Genomic DNA, 19108 nt, shown 5'->3' with positions numbered 1-19108 from the left:
TGCCTTTATGTGCACAAGTAGGTTTGTGCCTTTGCTTTCATTTAGGCATAACTGATATTAACGGGGACACAAGGCGAGCGCAGAACAGCCAGCCGGAGCTCCCGCAGTAGCTGCAGATGCAAGGCTCCATTTTGAAACGTGAGCCCTTTGATGGAGCGCCGGCTGAACATGGACGACAGATGGACGGCTGAAAGACAACCGGGACAGGAGGTGAAGCGCTGAGAGAGACAGGGAGGAAGCGAAAAGGGAGCGACGGGAGAAGGAGGCGGGTGTGTTTATGACACTTTTTGCGGGTTTACTTTTGCAGTCATTTTGTTTAGGTGTGGAAGAGAAGAACGCCACATAAAGTGTTATGCCGCTTATTAGTGGAGAGATTGCAATCAGGAACAAAAGTATACTTACAGCCATATGTTTGTAAATATAAGGAGAGGTAGCATGGAGCGGTTCCTCGTGCTTGGACTGACAAAATGAAATGAAATGCAATGTGAGGATCCACCACAGAGTCAAATAAAGCTCCTAATGCCTCGCTTAGACTGGGATCACATTTATTTTGACTCTTATATAACAGGATAACAGCCTTTTGTTTACGACGCAGTAGAATCCCGAATGAAGCGAATACCAAACAAAAGCGGCAAAGTAAACTTTTCCATCACGGTTCAGACCGAAGACAATTAACTGGGTGTCATCGCACCCTCAATCACCGGAGGGTAAATGGCTGACACGTAAAGACAGGCGGCTAGATGATGGATCGGGCAGAGGAGGCCCGAGGAAAATGTCAGACAGGCTTTAGCCGGAGGAGCCTGAGAGAATGAGTGTGGGATCAAGTGTGCTCTGTGGTTAACACCAGGCTTTAGCTCAGATGAACACCAGGAGGAAATTGAGACAAAAGAGGAAGCAGGTAAAAAACCCTGGAGAACGTAAACACGGGATTTGTTTCCAACATACGAGGCCAAGAAAGGACATCTGATTTCTCCGCTCTCTGTTATTGTCATTACAGAGATAACTGTTCAATCGGGGAAAATGGGAAAACATAAATATTGGCTGGCAGTAGTTAAAGAATGAAATGGAAGTACTTTGTGGACATTTTGTGTCCGCAGCAGAGTGTATTTGACGGTAAATGTCATCGTCTGTGTGAAGTTAATATGCTGCGGCTCCACATGTGTGTGTGTCATAAAGGTGAATTTGCGCGTCAGTGCCGTACCTGGAGTCTGGAAGTTAATGCGTCTCATCTCCACGGGGTCGGTCGGGTGGTGAGGCGTGATGTCGGCGTTGTTGAGTAGACACTTAGTGCGCGGCTCTGACTCTTTCCTTTTGCGGCTGCGGGAGCGAGAGGAAGAGAAGGAAAACTTTTAACGCTCGCTTCCACCCAACAAACTGACTACACAACACTTGACTTGACCGGGGGAAGCTCAGCAGGTGGAGAACAATCAGAAAACATTAGGGAAGTGGAGGAACCGAGTATGAAAGGTTTCAGCTTCACCCTGCAGCTAATTAAAGGCATCTCTTTATGCTGAGGCAGGCTATTCTACCCTCCCAGGTAATATACAATAAAGTATCGCTAAGCCTTACCTGTCAGGTTTGCTGTTTCCAGGGGAAGCAATAGGAGTCGAATAGATATATAAATAAACGAGGGGGGAAAAAACACAACACATGAGGAAAAAGAGAGGAGAGAGGGGGAGGCAAGAAGAGAGATAAATCAATAGAGAGCAGTTAAAATTCACACGGGTGGCCACTGGGCTCGCAAACGTGACATCAAGCTCGTTTGGTGGCGCTACGTGCATGCCTGTGTGTGTGTGCGCTCTTAATTAGGTCTGCATATGAGTGGTGATTCAATGAAATGTGTCTGTGTGCATGCGTGTGCTCATGCATGTGCTCATGTCTGTGTGTGTGTGTGTGTGTGTGTGTGTGTGTGTGTGTGTCTGTGTGCAGATATACAGGGGGGATAAAGGGGAATGTCAGGGCCAAGGGCAGACCCAGGGAACACTATTCACCAGGGAGAGATAGAAGGGAAAATGGGAGAGAGAGAAGAAAGAAAAAAAGAGAGAGATCCAAGGAGAGATGTTACTCTCCCTAACCACCAAGACGGAGGTGAGGCAAGGTCAGACAGTCAGGAATCATCTGATAGTAGCAAGCTGTACTTGTGTTGCTCACAGCAGCCCAGGTCCCCCTTAAGATAATTCAGGATCCTGACCTGGAATGTAGGTCGACCTCTTACACCGCTGCTCTGCTGAGACCTGCAGTCTGAAATCTCTGACTTAAAGCTACAAATAACTCCAGAGCAGGAAGGAAAATACTGTCTGTATATTTTCCCGAGCAGTTTTAAGGAAGAGGACTGGCTGTCTTTAAGATTCACTGGCCAGTAAAAGCAGACTTTGAATTACTGACAGCACAGAATTTGAAGAGATTATGGATTACTTACTACTGCTATTTTTCTTGCAAGCTTCTTAACGATCAACTTCAGTAATTCTTTCAAAATCAATATAGTATTTGCAATATGTTGGAGCAAATCATCCTGATCGGTCAGTAAAGAATCCTAGCCTCTCTCCTTTCTCCAAACCCCCTCAATTCCCACGGCCATTTCTCTCTGCAAGAATAGCTCCGTCATATTTACATGCAGCGATGTTGTCGGGTCTTGTTCTAAATACCAAATAAGCTCGTCTTTCAACATGCTTCCTCACATGCAATTATTACCCAATAGCCTAATTCCCCCAGTAATAGTAAAGCAAATAACTGGTTCAACTTCCAATGACACCAAAATTTGTTTTGCCGGTTGAGAACCTGCAATTTCCAGCACAAGGCATTAATATTACTGTCATTTTAAGTCTCTGTTTTCATTTGAAGTTGAACAATGTTATTTTTTTCAACCACGCAAAGTCCAAATGCATTCCATTAAAACTATAATTTGCAAGCGAAACTCACTTTTTGTACAGGAGGATAGCGATGACGATGCAGATGATGAAGACCACAGCTAGGACCGGGCCCACCACCCATATGAGGCCGTCACCACCCGTCTCCACTGGCTGGGGGTCCATTATCGGCTTGGGAGTCATCACCGTGTCGGTAAGAGGGCTGGTTGCAAACATTTTCTGAACGAAAGAAGCCAGGAAAACATGAAACTAAAATCTCAAATCTCCAGGATTTTACACTATATAAAAACTTTATGTAGTTCATCGGATGTGTGTGATGATGTGGATGTGATGTGATTTTAACTGATAAAATGAATTACACTGAATTGTACGTAACCAAAAAGAAAATAACAAAGATCAGAATGAACTAAAATATAAAGCATTAGCAAACGGAGCAAAAGCAACCCAAATTGTGTGGAATCGAAAACATTTTGACTGAATCAACAGGATATAAAAACCAAATGAACGATGAGAGGAGATGATTTGTGGGGGAACACACTGTGCCGTGTTGAGTTTGACTTGGCTGGACTACTGTAACTCACCCCGGCGGTGGCGTTGAGCTCAGCCATTAGGAAGAACACGTACTCCTGGCCGGGTTCGAGAGGCTTGTTCTCACAGCTGCTGTAGCGGTGGTCAGATCCCACTGTGAAGCTGGAGGGCAGCTGCTTGAAACAGGCCGTGATGTAGGACTTTCTCTGGTCCAACTGAGCCAGTTGGCGCCGAGTCCGACGCTTGGGGGTGATCTCCCGCAGCAGCTAATAGATTGGAAAGGATAAAAGTTGAGTTGTAGACTTTTCATGTGCCTCGGTTGGATTCGCTTGATTCTCTGTTCATTCAGACATCAGCTCATGGGTTCATTTTTACAAGCGTCGTTTCAACCACCCTGCTCGACTGGGATTTAGTATGTTTAACAAAATACACCCGATGTGCATCCATATCTTTTATAATTTACTTTTGCTACTCTTCAAAAAAAGTTGGAGACATTTTAAAATCATAAAAGGAATCCATAATTACGAAATATATGCATATATTCCAAACAGGAACTTTCTTAGGCAGGAGGCACTTTTATGGATTAAGAGTTCGTATTGTGATCAAAGAAATAACATTTAAATAAGATAACTGTCACGTCTCAGTGTTTAAATATGTAGTGTGCTGGAACTGATGTAATGATCGCGCTCCCAAAAGAGCAAATGTGCAAATGAATCTGAGTCTGATGGGAAGAAATTCGGAACCTGGTTCAAATTCCCTCAACTCTAAGTCTGTGACGACTGAAAAAAGACTGTTAAGTGTGACTGCATACAGACATACAGGCTGCTGATCGTCAGGCGATGTTCCTCAAAAAAACAGATACAACCTCACTACCCACCAACCCCTCTGATTCGTTTACTAACAGCAGACGGAGGTGGGCAGAATGAGGGAATGTGTGTAATCCCAAATCCAATAGGGATCGCTGCTGCTCATCTGGTGCTCAAGGTGACCCTTAGCTACGGGAAGAGTGGGAGAGGACTGTGTAATTCTTTCCTCTGCATACATTAGCATAACTGAGATGTACTTATGTGTGTGTATTGCGTATGTCTGCTACATAGTGTGCATGGTTAGAATGCGGCAGCTCTTTACATTCTCTCCCTTGTGTTTTTAAAAATTACATTTTACTGGAGTTATGAAGTTGATATTTCCCGCTACAGATGCTTTGAACATTTGGAGCGGGTCCTTATCATTCCTAACATGCTTTCTTCACCATCATCATACCTCTTCCATGTCCATGTCATCAGGGTTCTTCAGGTTTTTGACATTTCCTAAGGTCCTCTTAAGTGGCACCACAACCACGTAGAAGTTCCTGAAAACACACCGGCAAAAGTAAATTACATTAAGCTGCTGATAATAGCAAACATTCCACTCCTACTTTGTTAAAACATATATCATATATCGCAAAAGATGGATGAACGAAATAAAAAATAAGGGACTTCTTGGATAATTCTATCAGTTGGACATGGCAAGGAGAAGTACAATGATGCTACGAAACAGCGGGGAAATGCTCATTTAGATCCTTCAGTCCTAGCTCAACTTCTCAACTCTTTTAATAAAACGTTTCTCACTTGACATCCTTGCTCTCCACAGGCGGGAAGGACATGGTGAGTATGTTGTCAGGCTCAGCGTAGATGTCCAGCTTGGGTTTCTTGACCAGGACGAGCGGAGCCGTCCTCGCCACCACCCGGTGTCTCGGCCCGCCGTCTATGCTCTCTTGGCAGGTCACCTTGAACTCATAAGTGGTGTTGTGACGTAGGCCAGTGACGATAACCTTCATCTGCCTGGCGTCCACGTCCATCTTCTGACGGTTGTACTCAATCTAGAGTTGGGATAGATGGTTGAGGAGTATGGTGAGAGGAACGCTGAGCGGATATGTTAGCAATGAGTATGAATTAACGCAAGCAGAGTTATGAAAGCTCTTAAATTAGTCAATGACTAATTACACTCACTGTGCATTTGTATGGGGACCTGCTTTCTGAAAACTTCCATGCAATGGCCACTGTCGTCTTGGTGGCCCACTTGACCGTGAAATTCTTTGGAACATCTGTTGAATCGGCAAAAGCAGGAGGAAAAAAAGAAAAGCACAGAAAAAAAGCAGCTTTAGTGAGAGTCGTGGGCAGTAAGGCTAAGAAAGGCTAAGATCTAAAGAAAAAAAAGCTGTCGTTCCCCTGCAACGTTCCGCTGGGTTGGAGAGTGTGTGGATCGGTGAGCTGTGATTGGCTGTGAGAAGGGCAACACCCCACTGGTTAAGACATACAGCACGGAAGACTCATGGATGACAAAACCCGTGAAACACAAGGGAGCGCCGCCTGGCTAGCCAGCGTGGGTGGTGCCAACCCCTCCTCGCCACCGAACCCAGGACCAAGGAAACGACTAAAGATCGACTCCTGTAGCCCTGAAGGCAAAACCTTCCCACCATTCTACCGAGTCTGGGTTGGCACTACCAGCACGCTGTTTGGTGGGCACAGAGACAGACCCAAAATACAGCATGCCAACAGTCCTCAGCAGTGCATCTGGGGGGATTTCATGCCACAAACTGTTCCATTAAAGGACGACGGGGGAGGAGAAGAAATTAGGAAGGGGGATGTGGTTAGGAAGGGAGGGAGAAATTTCCCAAAAACAAAAACCCCATATCAAAAACAAAACCAAGGACAAAATCCTGCTTTTTGTGATCCTACAATATTAAGACCATACTCTCGGAGTGGTTTGACTGCGGTCCTACCTTGCTTTGAAAACTGGGGGTGTGAGAAGCGTGTGAGTGTGCTTGGCAAAGGGCTGCAAGAACGACTTCGACTCTTTGAACAACCAGCACTTACCTTGAATTCCGAGGCTCCTCCCCTCTCTCTCAAAATGACTGACTATAACTTACTGACTTGGGTTTACCTTGTTTCGGGTTAGTGAAGTGAGTATCCCACAGCAAACATTTAATTAGCAATCTTTGCTTGGTGAGGAGTGCAGGTGGTGGAAAGAGTGGGCAGTTTTCATTAGTTTAGTTTTGTTAAAAGCCATAAAATTCCAACTCCCTGCCCATCGGGTTGGGATAGAGAAGCCCTACCTGTCGGATCAAAGGCCACCGTCCGATACTGGATTGGAGGGCTGTAGGGCCCTGGACCTACACTGGTGTGTGCACGTATTTTCACATCGTATGCCGAGTTGGGTTTGAGGCTGTTGAGCACATAGCTGGACAGGCTGGGGGGCAAGGGGAGCTCTTGTGGTGACCCCCCAGTGCCGGCTTCTTTGTAGGCCAACGTGTACTCTGTGATGACGCCGTTCCTCTCTGCCAGCACGGGCGGAGACCAGGACAGCTGCACCGAGCAGCACGTGACGTTGGAGAAATCGTTAATTTGAGGATACCCTCCAGGTGTATTCTCGGGCAAGCTAAGCTCCACCACAGCCTCTTCACCAAAGCCCCCCCTACTCTTTGCAGACATTTTAAAGAGGTAGGTGGCGCCATGGTGAATGTTGCCCACAGAGTACTGTCTCTCCTGGGGGTCAAACTCCAGCGTAGCCAAAGGCGGGACGTCTTTGCGGCCAAACTGGAGTCGGTACCCCTGCAAGTCCATGCCGTTGCTCAGGTCTGGAGGGTTCCAATTAACCTGAGCGGACGTCTCCGAGTCCTGAGCCACTGACAGGGACGGTGGACCAGGCACTGTACGGACAAAAAGGACAAGGGTTAGGAACGTCTAGACAAACCAGGTGTGCAGTCTGGGAAGGTAAACATAAACAGACAAAACATAAACACAGACAGAACAAAGACTTTCCCACCATGTTTGTGTGTAGATCAAATGAGCTTACTTACACTGAAATCACCTCTACTTCCACGCTCAAATATTTACAGAGTATCATCCTCTAATTGATGTGGTCAGAACGTAATGATCGAGCATTTCCCACTATCAATTAACCTCGCAAAACCAGCACTCCTGTGGCCGCAACCTGCCACGGCTGCAATGGAGTGTTCAATCGTCAGAAGTTCTAAATTCTTAAGTGTCTGCTGTAACCATTACAATTTAATGATGCATGTGAGCTCCGTCCAAAATCATTACGGCGAAGCATCACTAAAACCTCCAGCGGGCCAGCCGTGCCTCTTCCTGCTTCAAGAGTCGTCTGTCTTTGTGTGAGGACAAAGAGAATGGGTGATCTATGCTCGGGGTGGAGACACCATTCCTCAGAGGGGGCCCTGCTGCTGCGCTTGCGGATGACAAACGTTTTGCCTTAACCCTCCTTTAAAAGCCCCATCAGTGTGATCGAGCAAGCGGCGGTTATGGGAAGCCTTCAGATCTCAAGTTGCCATTGAAGCTTTGGTGAGAGATGAGCGTGGCTGATCTGTGCTTCAGTTGTCTCTCGCTGTAAATAGATTCCATCTCAAGCCACTCATCTATGTCGCCCGTCTTGTCAAAGATACAAGGGATTGGCGGGGCACTGGATGTACATGTCGAGAGGTGTGCAGACATAAGCACATGTTTACATAACATGCAGCACACGCTCACTTGGGACAAATTCAAAGTTGTAGTTGTGTATTTGCTACTTCTAGACGATGCAGACCACAGTTCAGACGTTTGGCTTTTTCTATACAATTACTACAAAAGTCTGGTATTTGGTATGACAATAACCTACAGTATGTACGCGTACTGCATTTAGGCATATGTATGTGTGTGAGACTGCATAGATGCTCTTGTCTGTGGTCAGCTCCAGCCCGTATATCACTGTTTTAGCTGCACACAAAGTTACTTGGCCCCTCGCCCGGGCTGGACTTACCGTAATTTGAAGATGCTAACATTAGTCTGGAGCAACAGTACCCCCTCTCAGTGGAGCAGTATCTCACTCGCTCTCCTTATGTGCTGTGTGTGTGCGTGCGTGCGTGCGTGTGTGTGCACGAAGATGTGAGCCTTGCGAGCATGTAATGAAAACACACACTAAGTAATCCACTCTACACAGTCATTTCTCTGCTCGTATTCCTTCATTTCCGTTTGCTAATGGCCTCCTTTCCAAAGACTGTTGTTGGGGTAAGATGGGGGTGGGTGGGAGGATGGTGGCTATCCAGCTGAGCCTTTGCCGGTAATGGAAAGGCGGGGGCGCCAAGTGTTGGGTGAGACGAATGCTCTTAATACTCCTCAGCTACAAACTATGGCTCGGCTTGGTGTCATTTAAAAACCCACTCTGCCTTCATGCTTACTGATTATCAAGGAAATGGAGTCGGAGATAATGATGCGGCGGTGACTTTGTACACACGCGGCTCCCAGGCCAGCACGTGTACGCACAGTTGGTGTGCTTCACTTCAAACTTTAAACTAAGTGCTTTCTTTACGTCCTACATAAACCTGAGGCTGTTTCATCAGCCTCTCCACAGTGTGTGTTTGTGTTTACATGCATGCCTATACGCCACATGCATACATGTATGACCTATTGCACACTGGGGTGAGGGATCATTGGCACTGAGCCGGAGATCTGATTGGTGTTGGGAGGGAGAGGGGACACAAGGTGGTGGTGGTGGTGGTGGTGGTGGTGATGGTGATGGTGAAGGTGTGTGTGTGTGTGTGTATATGTGTGTGTGTGTGTGTGTGTGTGTGTGTGTGTGGTGGGGCAGGGGGACAGAGAGAAAGAGGGCACGGGGGGGGGGTTGCAAAATGAGTGAATGAGGAATGATGAAGGTGACAGAGGACAAGGAGCAATCTGCTGCAAAGAGGGCTGCAATGAGGAGGTGAGAGTGTGTGTGCGTGTGTGTGACGCTGAGGTCGGTGTACACCTTGATTGCACCTCTCCCTTTCTCAACATTCATCTCCCCCTTTCTCTCCCCTTGATTCTTTCCCAATCTATCCTTCTCCTTAAATTTCTCCTTCTCCCCTTTGCTTTACTCCCCCCCCCCACCTTCATCTCCCTGGCGGCGGCGGCGGCGGCGTCCAAGTCAGCGCTGACCCCCGTCTTCAATCCCTCCCTGCGGGCCTCCAGGCACGTTTCCCATCAGGCCACAGTATTAACAGCATGCTGTTGACACTCACTCAGCCTTGATTGAGGAAGGGACGATCGGGTTTCATCCTCATTTCCTTTCTTGTGCGCACAATATATGAGTGCGCTCACAACAACATATACATAAAAACAAAGGCATCACCCTTCATGCCTGAGTGTACTGCGCACACACACACACACGCACACACATCATCCGTCAACCCTTGATTTAAGTTTCTCAGCCCAGTACACACACACACACACACACACACACACACACACACACACACACACACACACACACACACATTCTGCTGTTGCAAGCTACCAAAATAGGACAAGACTTCATTTGTTCCACTCTGACTTGCAGTGCCACTACTGAATAATGCAGAATATCCATCTCCCAACAAATAAAGAGAAAACGTGTACATATAATTTCATTTCTGAATTGTAATCTTAGTGGATACGGGTTCACCACCTCCACTCCTACACCAGCAGTCAGTAAGAAAAATACATGTTTTTGAGTGTGCAGTATACTTAGAGAAACCAGCATGCACACCAAAACCTAACTTTATTGTTATTTCAGGAAGGAGCCACGAGGATTTAAAGAACCTCCCCCATTATGCCCTGAAACAGACTTTCAAAAATTCACCAGGTCACTGCAACATCCCTGAAAACAAGATGGACAAGCACTTCACCTCCCAAACAGGCTGCTGAGGTTTCTCCCTCTCTCTCTCCACCTTTCACCGCTCCCCCCTTTTCTATTTATCTTGGCCCCCTGGCGTGAGCCATTTCTTTACACTTCAGTAATAAAATAGCAGAGGCTTTTCCTCTGAGGGACAGACCGAGTGCACTGGATTGGCGTATCAGTCAGTTGGCCCTGACAGGAGGGTGGTGAGTGACAGCGCTCATTCAGAAACCCTTCGGCAGTGTTGCACTCCCTGACACATGTATTAGACATACCTGTCAGGATACGGGCAACTTGCCTATGTGTGTTTAAATGTGACTGTGTGTGTGTGTGTGTGTGTGTGTGTGTGTGTGTGTGTGTGTGTGTGTGTGTGTGTGTGTGTTTGTGTGCATTCATTCCTTAATGTGTGTGTTTCAGAAATGTGTGCAAATGTCTGTGGTGGATGCAATATGGCCACCGTGTAGGTCTGCATATGTGTGTGTGATTTGTAATGCAAACATATGTGGATGCACTTGTTTATGCAGGTATGTGTGGGAATAAGCAGGAGTGCTTGTTTCCCTCCGTACCCGGTGTGTGTTGTGCTGTGTTGGCTCTCTGAAGCCTCCTGAAGGAGACTGGCACAGTTGCTCACACAAAGATGCTCCTGCTTTGGCTTGATGCCTCAAACTCTCCCACAGAAAGCTTTCACGCTTTGAGGCAGCCCGCCTCAGGTTTAGATCATGTTCATACTAGCTAAGCTGCTAGTTTCAAAAGAGGCTCAAGCGATTCCATTAAATTGGTGTGTCCACCGGTGGCAACATGGGAAATACCCGAGAAAGACAAAGCTTTACCACAAGCAGGCATTAGGTTCTATTCTATCCGTATCAGCTCACACCAATGATCCAACAGGGGGTTCCACGCTGTCAACATCTGCCTCAAACCTTTAGGAATCTCACATCACTTTCTGAATCTCTAAAAATAGAGAAGCTTTGACTGTTATTCAGATGAGAAGCGCTGCCCTGATAGAAATGAAGCATCAAGGCAGGAATTCTTCTTTTCTTTAGATGTAGATTGGGCTGGATCATCGATGCTTCATGGCTTCAGTTTGCCCCCCAAACTGAAATCTCATATCTGCCTGTAGGGGTCAGTGTGTCTGTGTTTGTCTCTGTGATTGACTAATGACCTGTTCAGACGATCACCTTCCTGTAACCTTCCATGACCTACACTGGTCAGGCTGACGTAGAAAATGGATCGATCTGTACTACCTTTGGGAAAACGCTGACATTTAATCAAGCACAAGGGGGTGGAACAAAGTGGAACAAAGGTGCTGCGTGAACAGGTTTGCTTGAACAAATAAATGGGTCTATTACTGTACTGACCTGCCACCTTGGTCACCACCAGTTTGGGCTTGCTCCGGGCCCCATCTCCCTTGGTGGTGTACGCGGCCACCGTGATGGAGTAAGTGGTGTTCGGCTTCAGTCCTCCAATGACCATTTCCTACGGGAAACAAGGAAAAGACAGGAACAGGGGAAATGTCAGAATGTGCAACTATTTTAAACTCAATTCATGCTCAAAATACTTCACTTAACAAATCCATTGATGTGAAATGTCTTCTTGTCTTTAATAATTCTCACAAGGCATGCATTAAATGTGTAATGCTTCCTCCCTGTGCTACAAGACTCTGTTCCATTAAGTAAATCCTCAAAGTTGGCAAGGTGGAGGGAGGTATGCAAATGGGAAAGCAGTCCCTCCCCCCCTCCTTTGATTCTTCCTCAATTTTCCAGGCAACAACTTCACTTTGTGATGTACGTATGCTGAATGCATCCTGGGCCATTCACCGGCAGTTTTTACCCCGGCCATTAAGTTTCCTTGCGTCCTCTTCAAAGAGAGGCTTCCGATCAATTCTAATGAATCTTTCAGGGAGGAGAAGGTTTGAACGAATGCGGAATGAGGTTTTTAACAGGCTGCAGATGGGAGAGGTCAATAAAGGTAAATGAGCTATAAGTACTGTCTTGCACTTGAGATGGTGCTCACGTCCCGCTGTTGGACTGCGGTCTCATATCTGCGCTCCCAATAAGAGTAGAATTTGTTGAGGGCTAATCCTGCAGATTACACTCATGAATGATCCCCATGAGACGCGAGGTCACACGTGGACGCTTTGTAAACTAACGTCTGGATACTTTCACCAAGAGGAGATTTTAAAAATGCCTGCTCTGGCTAAGCTTTGAAGTATTAAGGCACGGCAAAATACACAACCACAGCAGCTCAAACATACACACTCTATATATACACACATACAGAAAACAAACACGTTTCACCACAGCACGAAGACGACGCACACTTCTGCATATGTAACACACACACACGGCATGACACAAGGCGCGATAGCATTCACAGGCACAGGGGGCAGTGGATATTGCATCAGCCACCGTTTGGAACTTAGACAGCGGCACAGGGGTGAGACCTTTTTGGCCGAATCAGGACTGGAGCGCTTGTGTAAACTGCCAATGCAACCTGGTTGATGCAATACCCACTTTTCATTCCCTTTCAGCTACACAAAGCACTCAGGCGTAGCGTCGTACTCACATATTCGGCCGTATCGTCCGTTTCCCACTAACAACCCCCCCCCCCATCAAAGAGGAGAGTTGCAGGAGAGAGAGAGCAATGTATTTTTTTTTAAAGAAAAAGGGGAGAAAAAAAGGAGAGAATAGGCTTGTGAGAGACGGAGGCATTAGAGGAGGTTGGGGAATAGAGGGGTTGGTGTCAGAAACAGGTCATTGGTGCTGAAGAGGGGTCAGGGAGAAGAAGAAAGGAAGCAGCCAGAGGCGATACGGGGAGCTCTATCGCTCCATCTGAGGAGCCTGGAGGGGCTTCACCAAGTTACTGTGAATGACCTCAATGTCAAAGGTCATAGTCATAATAATATTATTGTAGCGCATCTCTAAAATATACAGGATGTCCATCAAAGAACATCTGACCAATGCGTGTTTGCTGCTGGCTGTCTCAGGATTTCATAATGAGATAAGAACCTATGATTATTCAGGTTTTTATATAGGAATGAGAAAAATGTGTTGCTGTTTAAACTCATTATATTGGATGTCGCCATCAACTAAATGCCTTAAGTATAAGTGAAATACTGCGGGCATCCAAATGGACCTGTATGCAACAATGGACTGCAAACTGTGATCCAAAAATACATTAAGATTAATTTATACTCTAAATCCGTAACATTGCACGTAAACTGTTTCTTTCTGTGTTGTTTACCCTCTTGCTTCCAGGCTGTAATTTCCATTTGGATGATTGCTACTGTGCACAAAAGACTCCTTTTGGCAGCATTTCTCCAACATTGTGTTGACTAGTTTTGAGGAAAAGAAAGGGAAAAAAGACCATTATGCGGGCTCTGATACAATTCTTGCTGTCAGTGGAGGCTGGTTTATGGTGAAATGTTTTCATGCTACTTTCACTTTTCCCCCCAGGCAAGGAATACTATAATCAGCATTTTCTTTGAGTCTTCCTGTTTGATACAAGTACACAATCAGACATTTCATGGCAGAGGTCGCCATAAAGCTGGGGTCTAGACGTTCCTAATAAAAGCCAGGGAGGCAGAGGAGAGAGGACAAGATGACTGAAGCTTTGATTACAGTTCTTGTTGTGGGCTGAGGGGAAAAGAATATTGCAGCAATATGAAATGAAATCCAAGAGTGGAGGCACCCTTATCACTTTCCATGCCCCTTTTTCATCCGGCAATATTTGCACAGCCTCTTTATGGCGAGACAACAGCAAAGATGAAGTACACAATTTGCAGTTTGTGTGAGAAAAGTTTCTTTGAAGTGTCCACTTCAAAGAATTACGTTTGTGGAGCAGTGTTGTGTTATGCTGCTTAATTGGAGGAATCCCTTTGATTCATAATTCAAATGATACATTGGTGTTCTACAATAGAGTTGAACACATTTGGCAACAATATAAGAACAGTAATAATGACAACATCCTGCTCTGTGGTAGACGTTAGTAACTTCAGTGGTTGTCATACCTGGGCGTCGGCCAGCATGACGTCCTTGATGAGGGGCAGCCCCCTGGACTCGCCCCTCTCCACGCGGACGTAGTGGACCTGGTAACCTCGGATCTGTCCGTGCTGTTTGCCAGGCGTCAGGGAGCGCCACATTACCATTAGCGCGGTGGAGTTGATGACCTCCACTTCTACTCGCCTCGGAGGAGCCCCAGGAACTACAGGTAACAGGGAAACACAGCGTATGTGGGGGGGGGGTTTACATACTTAAAGTCCTAAGCTTTAACATACATGCACAGAGCCAACATCATTCACCAGAGTCGTCATAAAAGTGCAGATGAATGCATTTTTGTAATACATAGTAGCCACAAGAAAATATATTTGTTTCAAGAAAATTAAATGCTGAAAATGAATGTCAGCACTTAGAAACCAGGCAGAATTAAGAAGATGACTGCACTAAAACTCTGGACAAACAATAAGTGAGTCTGCAAAATTCATTAGTTTAAAGAGAGCAAGACTATTTGGCTCTCAAGTGAAAGATTTTTGCAGTGTAGCCCATGAGGTCAGTAACACACACACACGCACACACAATCGATCAAACAACTGGCGAGAATGATGGACTGAGATATTTAAAGAAAACCAACATCCACACACACACGTCAGCCACCATCTTTCTTTTTGTCACCTCCAACCACAACATAGCCCACGAATTCTTCTCCCCACACACACACACACACACACACACACACACACACACACACACACACACACACACACACACACACACACACACACACACACACACACACACACACACACCTCTTCCCGTGTCTGGTCTGTCTCTCCGTCATAGTGACAGGCCTTTATGGAAGGCCTTGCTGCCAGGCCTTTCACTTTGCCACCGACTGACCCTCCCTGAGATGGATGTTCATCTCCTGCTGTTAATAAAACTCGTCCACTCAAACTGCTTCCATTTGCTCGTCCACAAACACTTCATGTCCCTCTCTTACCCCTTAAGTCACACCCCAATCCCCCCACAACCCCCACACCCTTTTCCACAAGATCAGGTTTATTACCAAACTCTTTTCTACCTTTAAGCCCCCCTGCTGTTCACTGTCACCGCTCTGTGGCTTCCAACCTTGCACTCCTTCCTGACGATCTCTTGTAAAATCTGGTGAGACTTAACGCTCGTCTATACTGTTGCATTTGCCGGAGATCGGTGACAGCAAAATACTTCAAACACTATGGTAACGGATGTGAAATGGTCTGTGGCGAATGGGAGCCAATGTCAGCAATCTTATCTGTGGTATTGATGTGCGGACACACGCCCAAATCCTATGTATTTTGCGTATTATTTTCATATTTTGCTGTTGATCTGTCTTCCACCTTTATCATTTAGTTTCTGCTTCCCGTTACATGTCATCCTAAGTGTGCAGTGAGTGATGAGAAACACCTGGAAGCAGAGTGGAACACTAACACCTCATCATCTTTCCTGCTGGAGGTCATTTCTCTTTTCTGAGGAGATAGATTTCGTTACTAATCTTTTTTTTTCTCATTCATTCTTTTCCAGCCATTTTGGAGATATCAGCTACAAAGCCTAGGCGGACTCGTATCTTTAACCTCCGAGCTACTGCCCCAACAGTGACGGCACGGAGAGATAGGAGCTCGCAGTGTACAGTAGCTACAATAACGCTATAATCACAGCTGTGCAGTGGGACGCCATTAAAGGCCTGCAGACTGTGGTGGGATATACGGCCTGACAGATACAAATTATGTTTGTTTGGTTGTGTTTTAACAGCAACAGACTAGATTTCCCTTGGGTGTTATCTAATGTACGCGCTCTCATTTTGATATGGTTTGCAGCAATGTTACCAAGATGAATATACAGAATAAGGATACTATACATAAACTTATTCTTCCCATTTTGTTGTTCTGTATTCTACTATAAAAAGTTGAGGCACACAATTTCCTGCCATTCTTTCGTGTGGGAGGTGAAAGTACACACACACACACACACACACACACACACACAAACACACACACACACACACACACACACACACACACAGACACACACACACACACACACACACACACTCACACACTCCTGGCAAATATTTTGATGCCGGCATCCTGCAGTTTGTTGCCCTGTTTAGGGACCTTTAAAGGATTTTATGAAAGGTTTGCATCATGAAATTTTAGTGCTCATTTCCACTATCATTGAGATTGCACATCATGGACGTCATAATAATTTGGTAAAACTACCATTTGCTTGAATACCAGTGCACAAACGCGCAACCACTCAAGGTGAAGCACGCACCATTTAAATTAATCTATTGCTTAGGTTTGCCATGTATACAAATGAAAGCAGAAGATGGCGTCATAGCAATGGGACTCATTTACCGTCCTCGTCGGTGCGGCACATCAGGGGCTCGCTCTCAGGGCCTGGACCCATCACAGTGGACGCAGCCACAGTGATGCGATACTGGGTCCACTTCTCCAAGCGCTGCAGCAGCACCTGCCCTTCACTGGCAGGCACTGTGGGCTCCTCCATGGGCTCTTCATCATCACTGCTGGCTTCAGACGGGCCCACCACCTGGTAGCGCACCCTATACCCCACCAAGGCACCGTTCTGACTCTCCACATGTGGTGGGCGCCAACTTACCAGCAGGCTGGTGGAGCTGGTGCTGCTGCACTTAATGTCTTGAGGGGGGGCTGAGGGCTCTGTTGAGGTGGAAAGGACAGGAAGGAAGGGAGGGGGAAGGGGGGGTTGAGGGCGAGGAGGACCGGGAGGGGGGAAAGGAGGAGTGAAAAACATAAAAATAAAAAGATGGGAGAGATAAAGAAAATGAAAAAAGGAAAACTTCAAAATAATAAAAAAAAGCTAAAGAAAATGCCGCAAAATATGCTTAAATGAAAGTAAAATCATCAAGCCATTGTCAACAAATAGCTCATAAATGAACAATGACAAGCATGCGTAATAATGAAGCAAGATGGCCGCCCTGCTGTGACACCTGGGACTAGCTTAGGAAAGCTTCCTACAAATGTAAACGATACAAGAAGCTGCTTAGGTTGTTCCATAATTAAAAATGTCTATCTGTATGCAGAAACTTTACATCTCAGACTTTATGAATTACTCTCTTTGCGTAAAAAATCAATCCTCAATGTCTCTGAATAAATTTGCAAAGACTCAGTGTTTACAACCAAAGTTTCTGAGCCAGAATTGGATGGATTCATCAGTGTGAGCCAAGAAGGAAGTATTGCAGTCTGGCTGAAACTTTCCAACACAGTTTTGTCTTTTTTTTGGGGGGTGTCAAGTGTTCCAAAACATATTAAAACCCACACATCTGTGAACTTCTTAAATCAAACCCAAAGCTTCTCCCTTCTAATCTGTGCCAAGCTCTTGCAGCTTGTGCTCGTCCGGAGAGAGAGAGAGAGCTCTGCGAGGAGCGATAAAAAAGAGAAGAAAAAAATGTTTCACTTCCCATCCAGACTTTGGCATTATAGGGATAAATGGACATGTATGAAAGTATTCAATCCGAGTTCCCTCTATCCCCCCAGCAGGCTTTTGTGCGGCTACGCTCCCTCCATCTTGGTGTGACAATCCCTGCTTCATTATTACATCCACATCTATTATGTGAGGTAACAGTAGCGTAATAATCAAAAACAAAATGAAACGGCATTAGAAACAAAGCAATCCACACAGACAGCAACTCAGGAGAGAAGTTGAAATGAAACCCACGGAAACAAGCAGCATGTTCTCATTCCCAAACAGGAGGCTGAACACATAAATCATGAACTGAAAAGAGGGTACCGGGAAATGAATTTCTGTGTGGCCGAAGTGACTCCAAAGAAAGAAGAACCACAACAACAGTTAAGGCTCCAAATGGCAACTCATAAAGTAAACATGAAAAACAGAATACTCAACGTAAACATAAAAATAAGAACATTGAACTTCTCAATATAAATAAAAGGACATAACAAGCATTGTCTGCATCATACGTACCTGGCTCCCATACATTTTAACTTTCAGAGACTTTCTTACCACCAGCACCTGACCATGGAGCGTGCTTGCTCCGTGGCCAGCGAGCCAGAACACTTTCCCTCTCGTGGAGTGTCAAGCATTGCGAGATTCAACGCTAGAGCTCCAAATGATCAAGGTATGTATAATTTGAACCTGCTCAGACCGTGATTTTTGTCCCGTTTTAGGGTTTTTGGAGAGGGAGAGAGTCGGCTCCGTGCTGTACCCAGGACTGTTTTATTCTCATGAATCTTTGGGCCGGAGGGTCCACAAGACTGTGCGAGGGGACGCTGTTGGGGGAGAGACGACTTCCATTCTACTCTGTTCTGCATTTTGGCCAAGTGCACCAACGGCTTTTCTTGGTTCCCAATTTGTTCAAATAAATCCCATTTCATAGCCTGTGTGTCTCCGTCTATGCATTGTGGTGAAACCCAGTCCCATTTTAAGCGTGCCAAGGCGCCAGAATGGGCCAAGCAAGGCAGGAAAGCTTGTATTGCTGCTCTCGTAAAAGTTTTATGATACTGTTCTGAGTGTGGTGTTGCTTTGGGTAGGAGGGGGGGAAAAAAAGGGTTCTGACTAACAGAAAGGCCTTCTCCTCCTTCTCCTCCTCCTCTACCTCCTCCTCCTTGTGAAGAGATATAGGACTGAATGTTCCAGCACACAACAAATAGGACAGGACCTGAGCCACAGTTCCAAACCCTTCTCTGTGTCCAATGCGCTTATTTACTTAGGGCCTTACTGGATTCCGGAGCCTTTCAGCTTCTTTTCCTCCGCTCATATTGTATTTGCAAACTCTCCACGTCAAGAATGATTGCTCCGTTCTCAATCTTAGCGGCGCAGAAAAGGGGCCGTGAATCTGACAGCGGCCAGGCTATCAGGGAGCACAGGCGGCTCCCGCGCCTGATAACGCTTTAAGACTGGCTGGGGCGCAGCTTCAATGAAGTGCAGATCCCATGAAGGCCAATGGCGGGATTATGGATACTAGAACTATATGACAACAAAAGAAGAAACTCGGCTAACGCTTCACTTGAGGGTCCT

The 19108-nt window shown here is 46.0% G+C and overlaps 1 protein-coding gene across 3 annotated transcripts in view; it reads right to left on the bottom strand.

Moving 5' to 3' along the window:
• The window catches only part of ptprsa (protein tyrosine phosphatase receptor type Sa), a 190901-nt gene that overhangs the window by 31197 nt on the left and 140596 nt on the right, over nucleotides 1-19108 (bottom strand). For all 3 annotated transcript variants that reach the window (XM_076153086.1, XM_076153085.1, XM_076153087.1), the window contains 10 exons: nucleotides 16453-16773; nucleotides 14074-14267; nucleotides 11423-11540; nucleotides 6490-7083; nucleotides 5384-5478; nucleotides 5003-5253; nucleotides 4656-4743; nucleotides 3449-3661; nucleotides 2920-3086; nucleotides 1202-1317 (listed from right to left, as the gene is read on the bottom strand). In XM_076153086.1, the coding sequence (XP_076009201.1) occupies nucleotides 1202-1317; nucleotides 2920-3086; nucleotides 3449-3661; nucleotides 4656-4743; nucleotides 5003-5253; nucleotides 5384-5478; nucleotides 6490-7083; nucleotides 11423-11540; nucleotides 14074-14267; nucleotides 16453-16773 (2157 nt within the window). The remainder of the gene's footprint in view (nucleotides 1-1201; nucleotides 1318-2919; nucleotides 3087-3448; nucleotides 3662-4655; nucleotides 4744-5002; nucleotides 5254-5383; nucleotides 5479-6489; nucleotides 7084-11422; nucleotides 11541-14073; nucleotides 14268-16452; nucleotides 16774-19108) is intronic.

Source organism: Genypterus blacodes, unplaced genomic scaffold, assembly GCF_046128005.1.
Source record: "Genypterus blacodes isolate CSIRO-AG114 ecotype Tasmania unplaced genomic scaffold, CSIRO-AGI_Gbla_v1 ptg000058l_1, whole genome shotgun sequence".
Taxonomy (NCBI): domain Eukaryota; kingdom Metazoa; phylum Chordata; class Actinopteri; order Ophidiiformes; family Ophidiidae; genus Genypterus; species Genypterus blacodes.
This window is presented reverse-complemented; position numbering and strand designations above follow the sequence as displayed.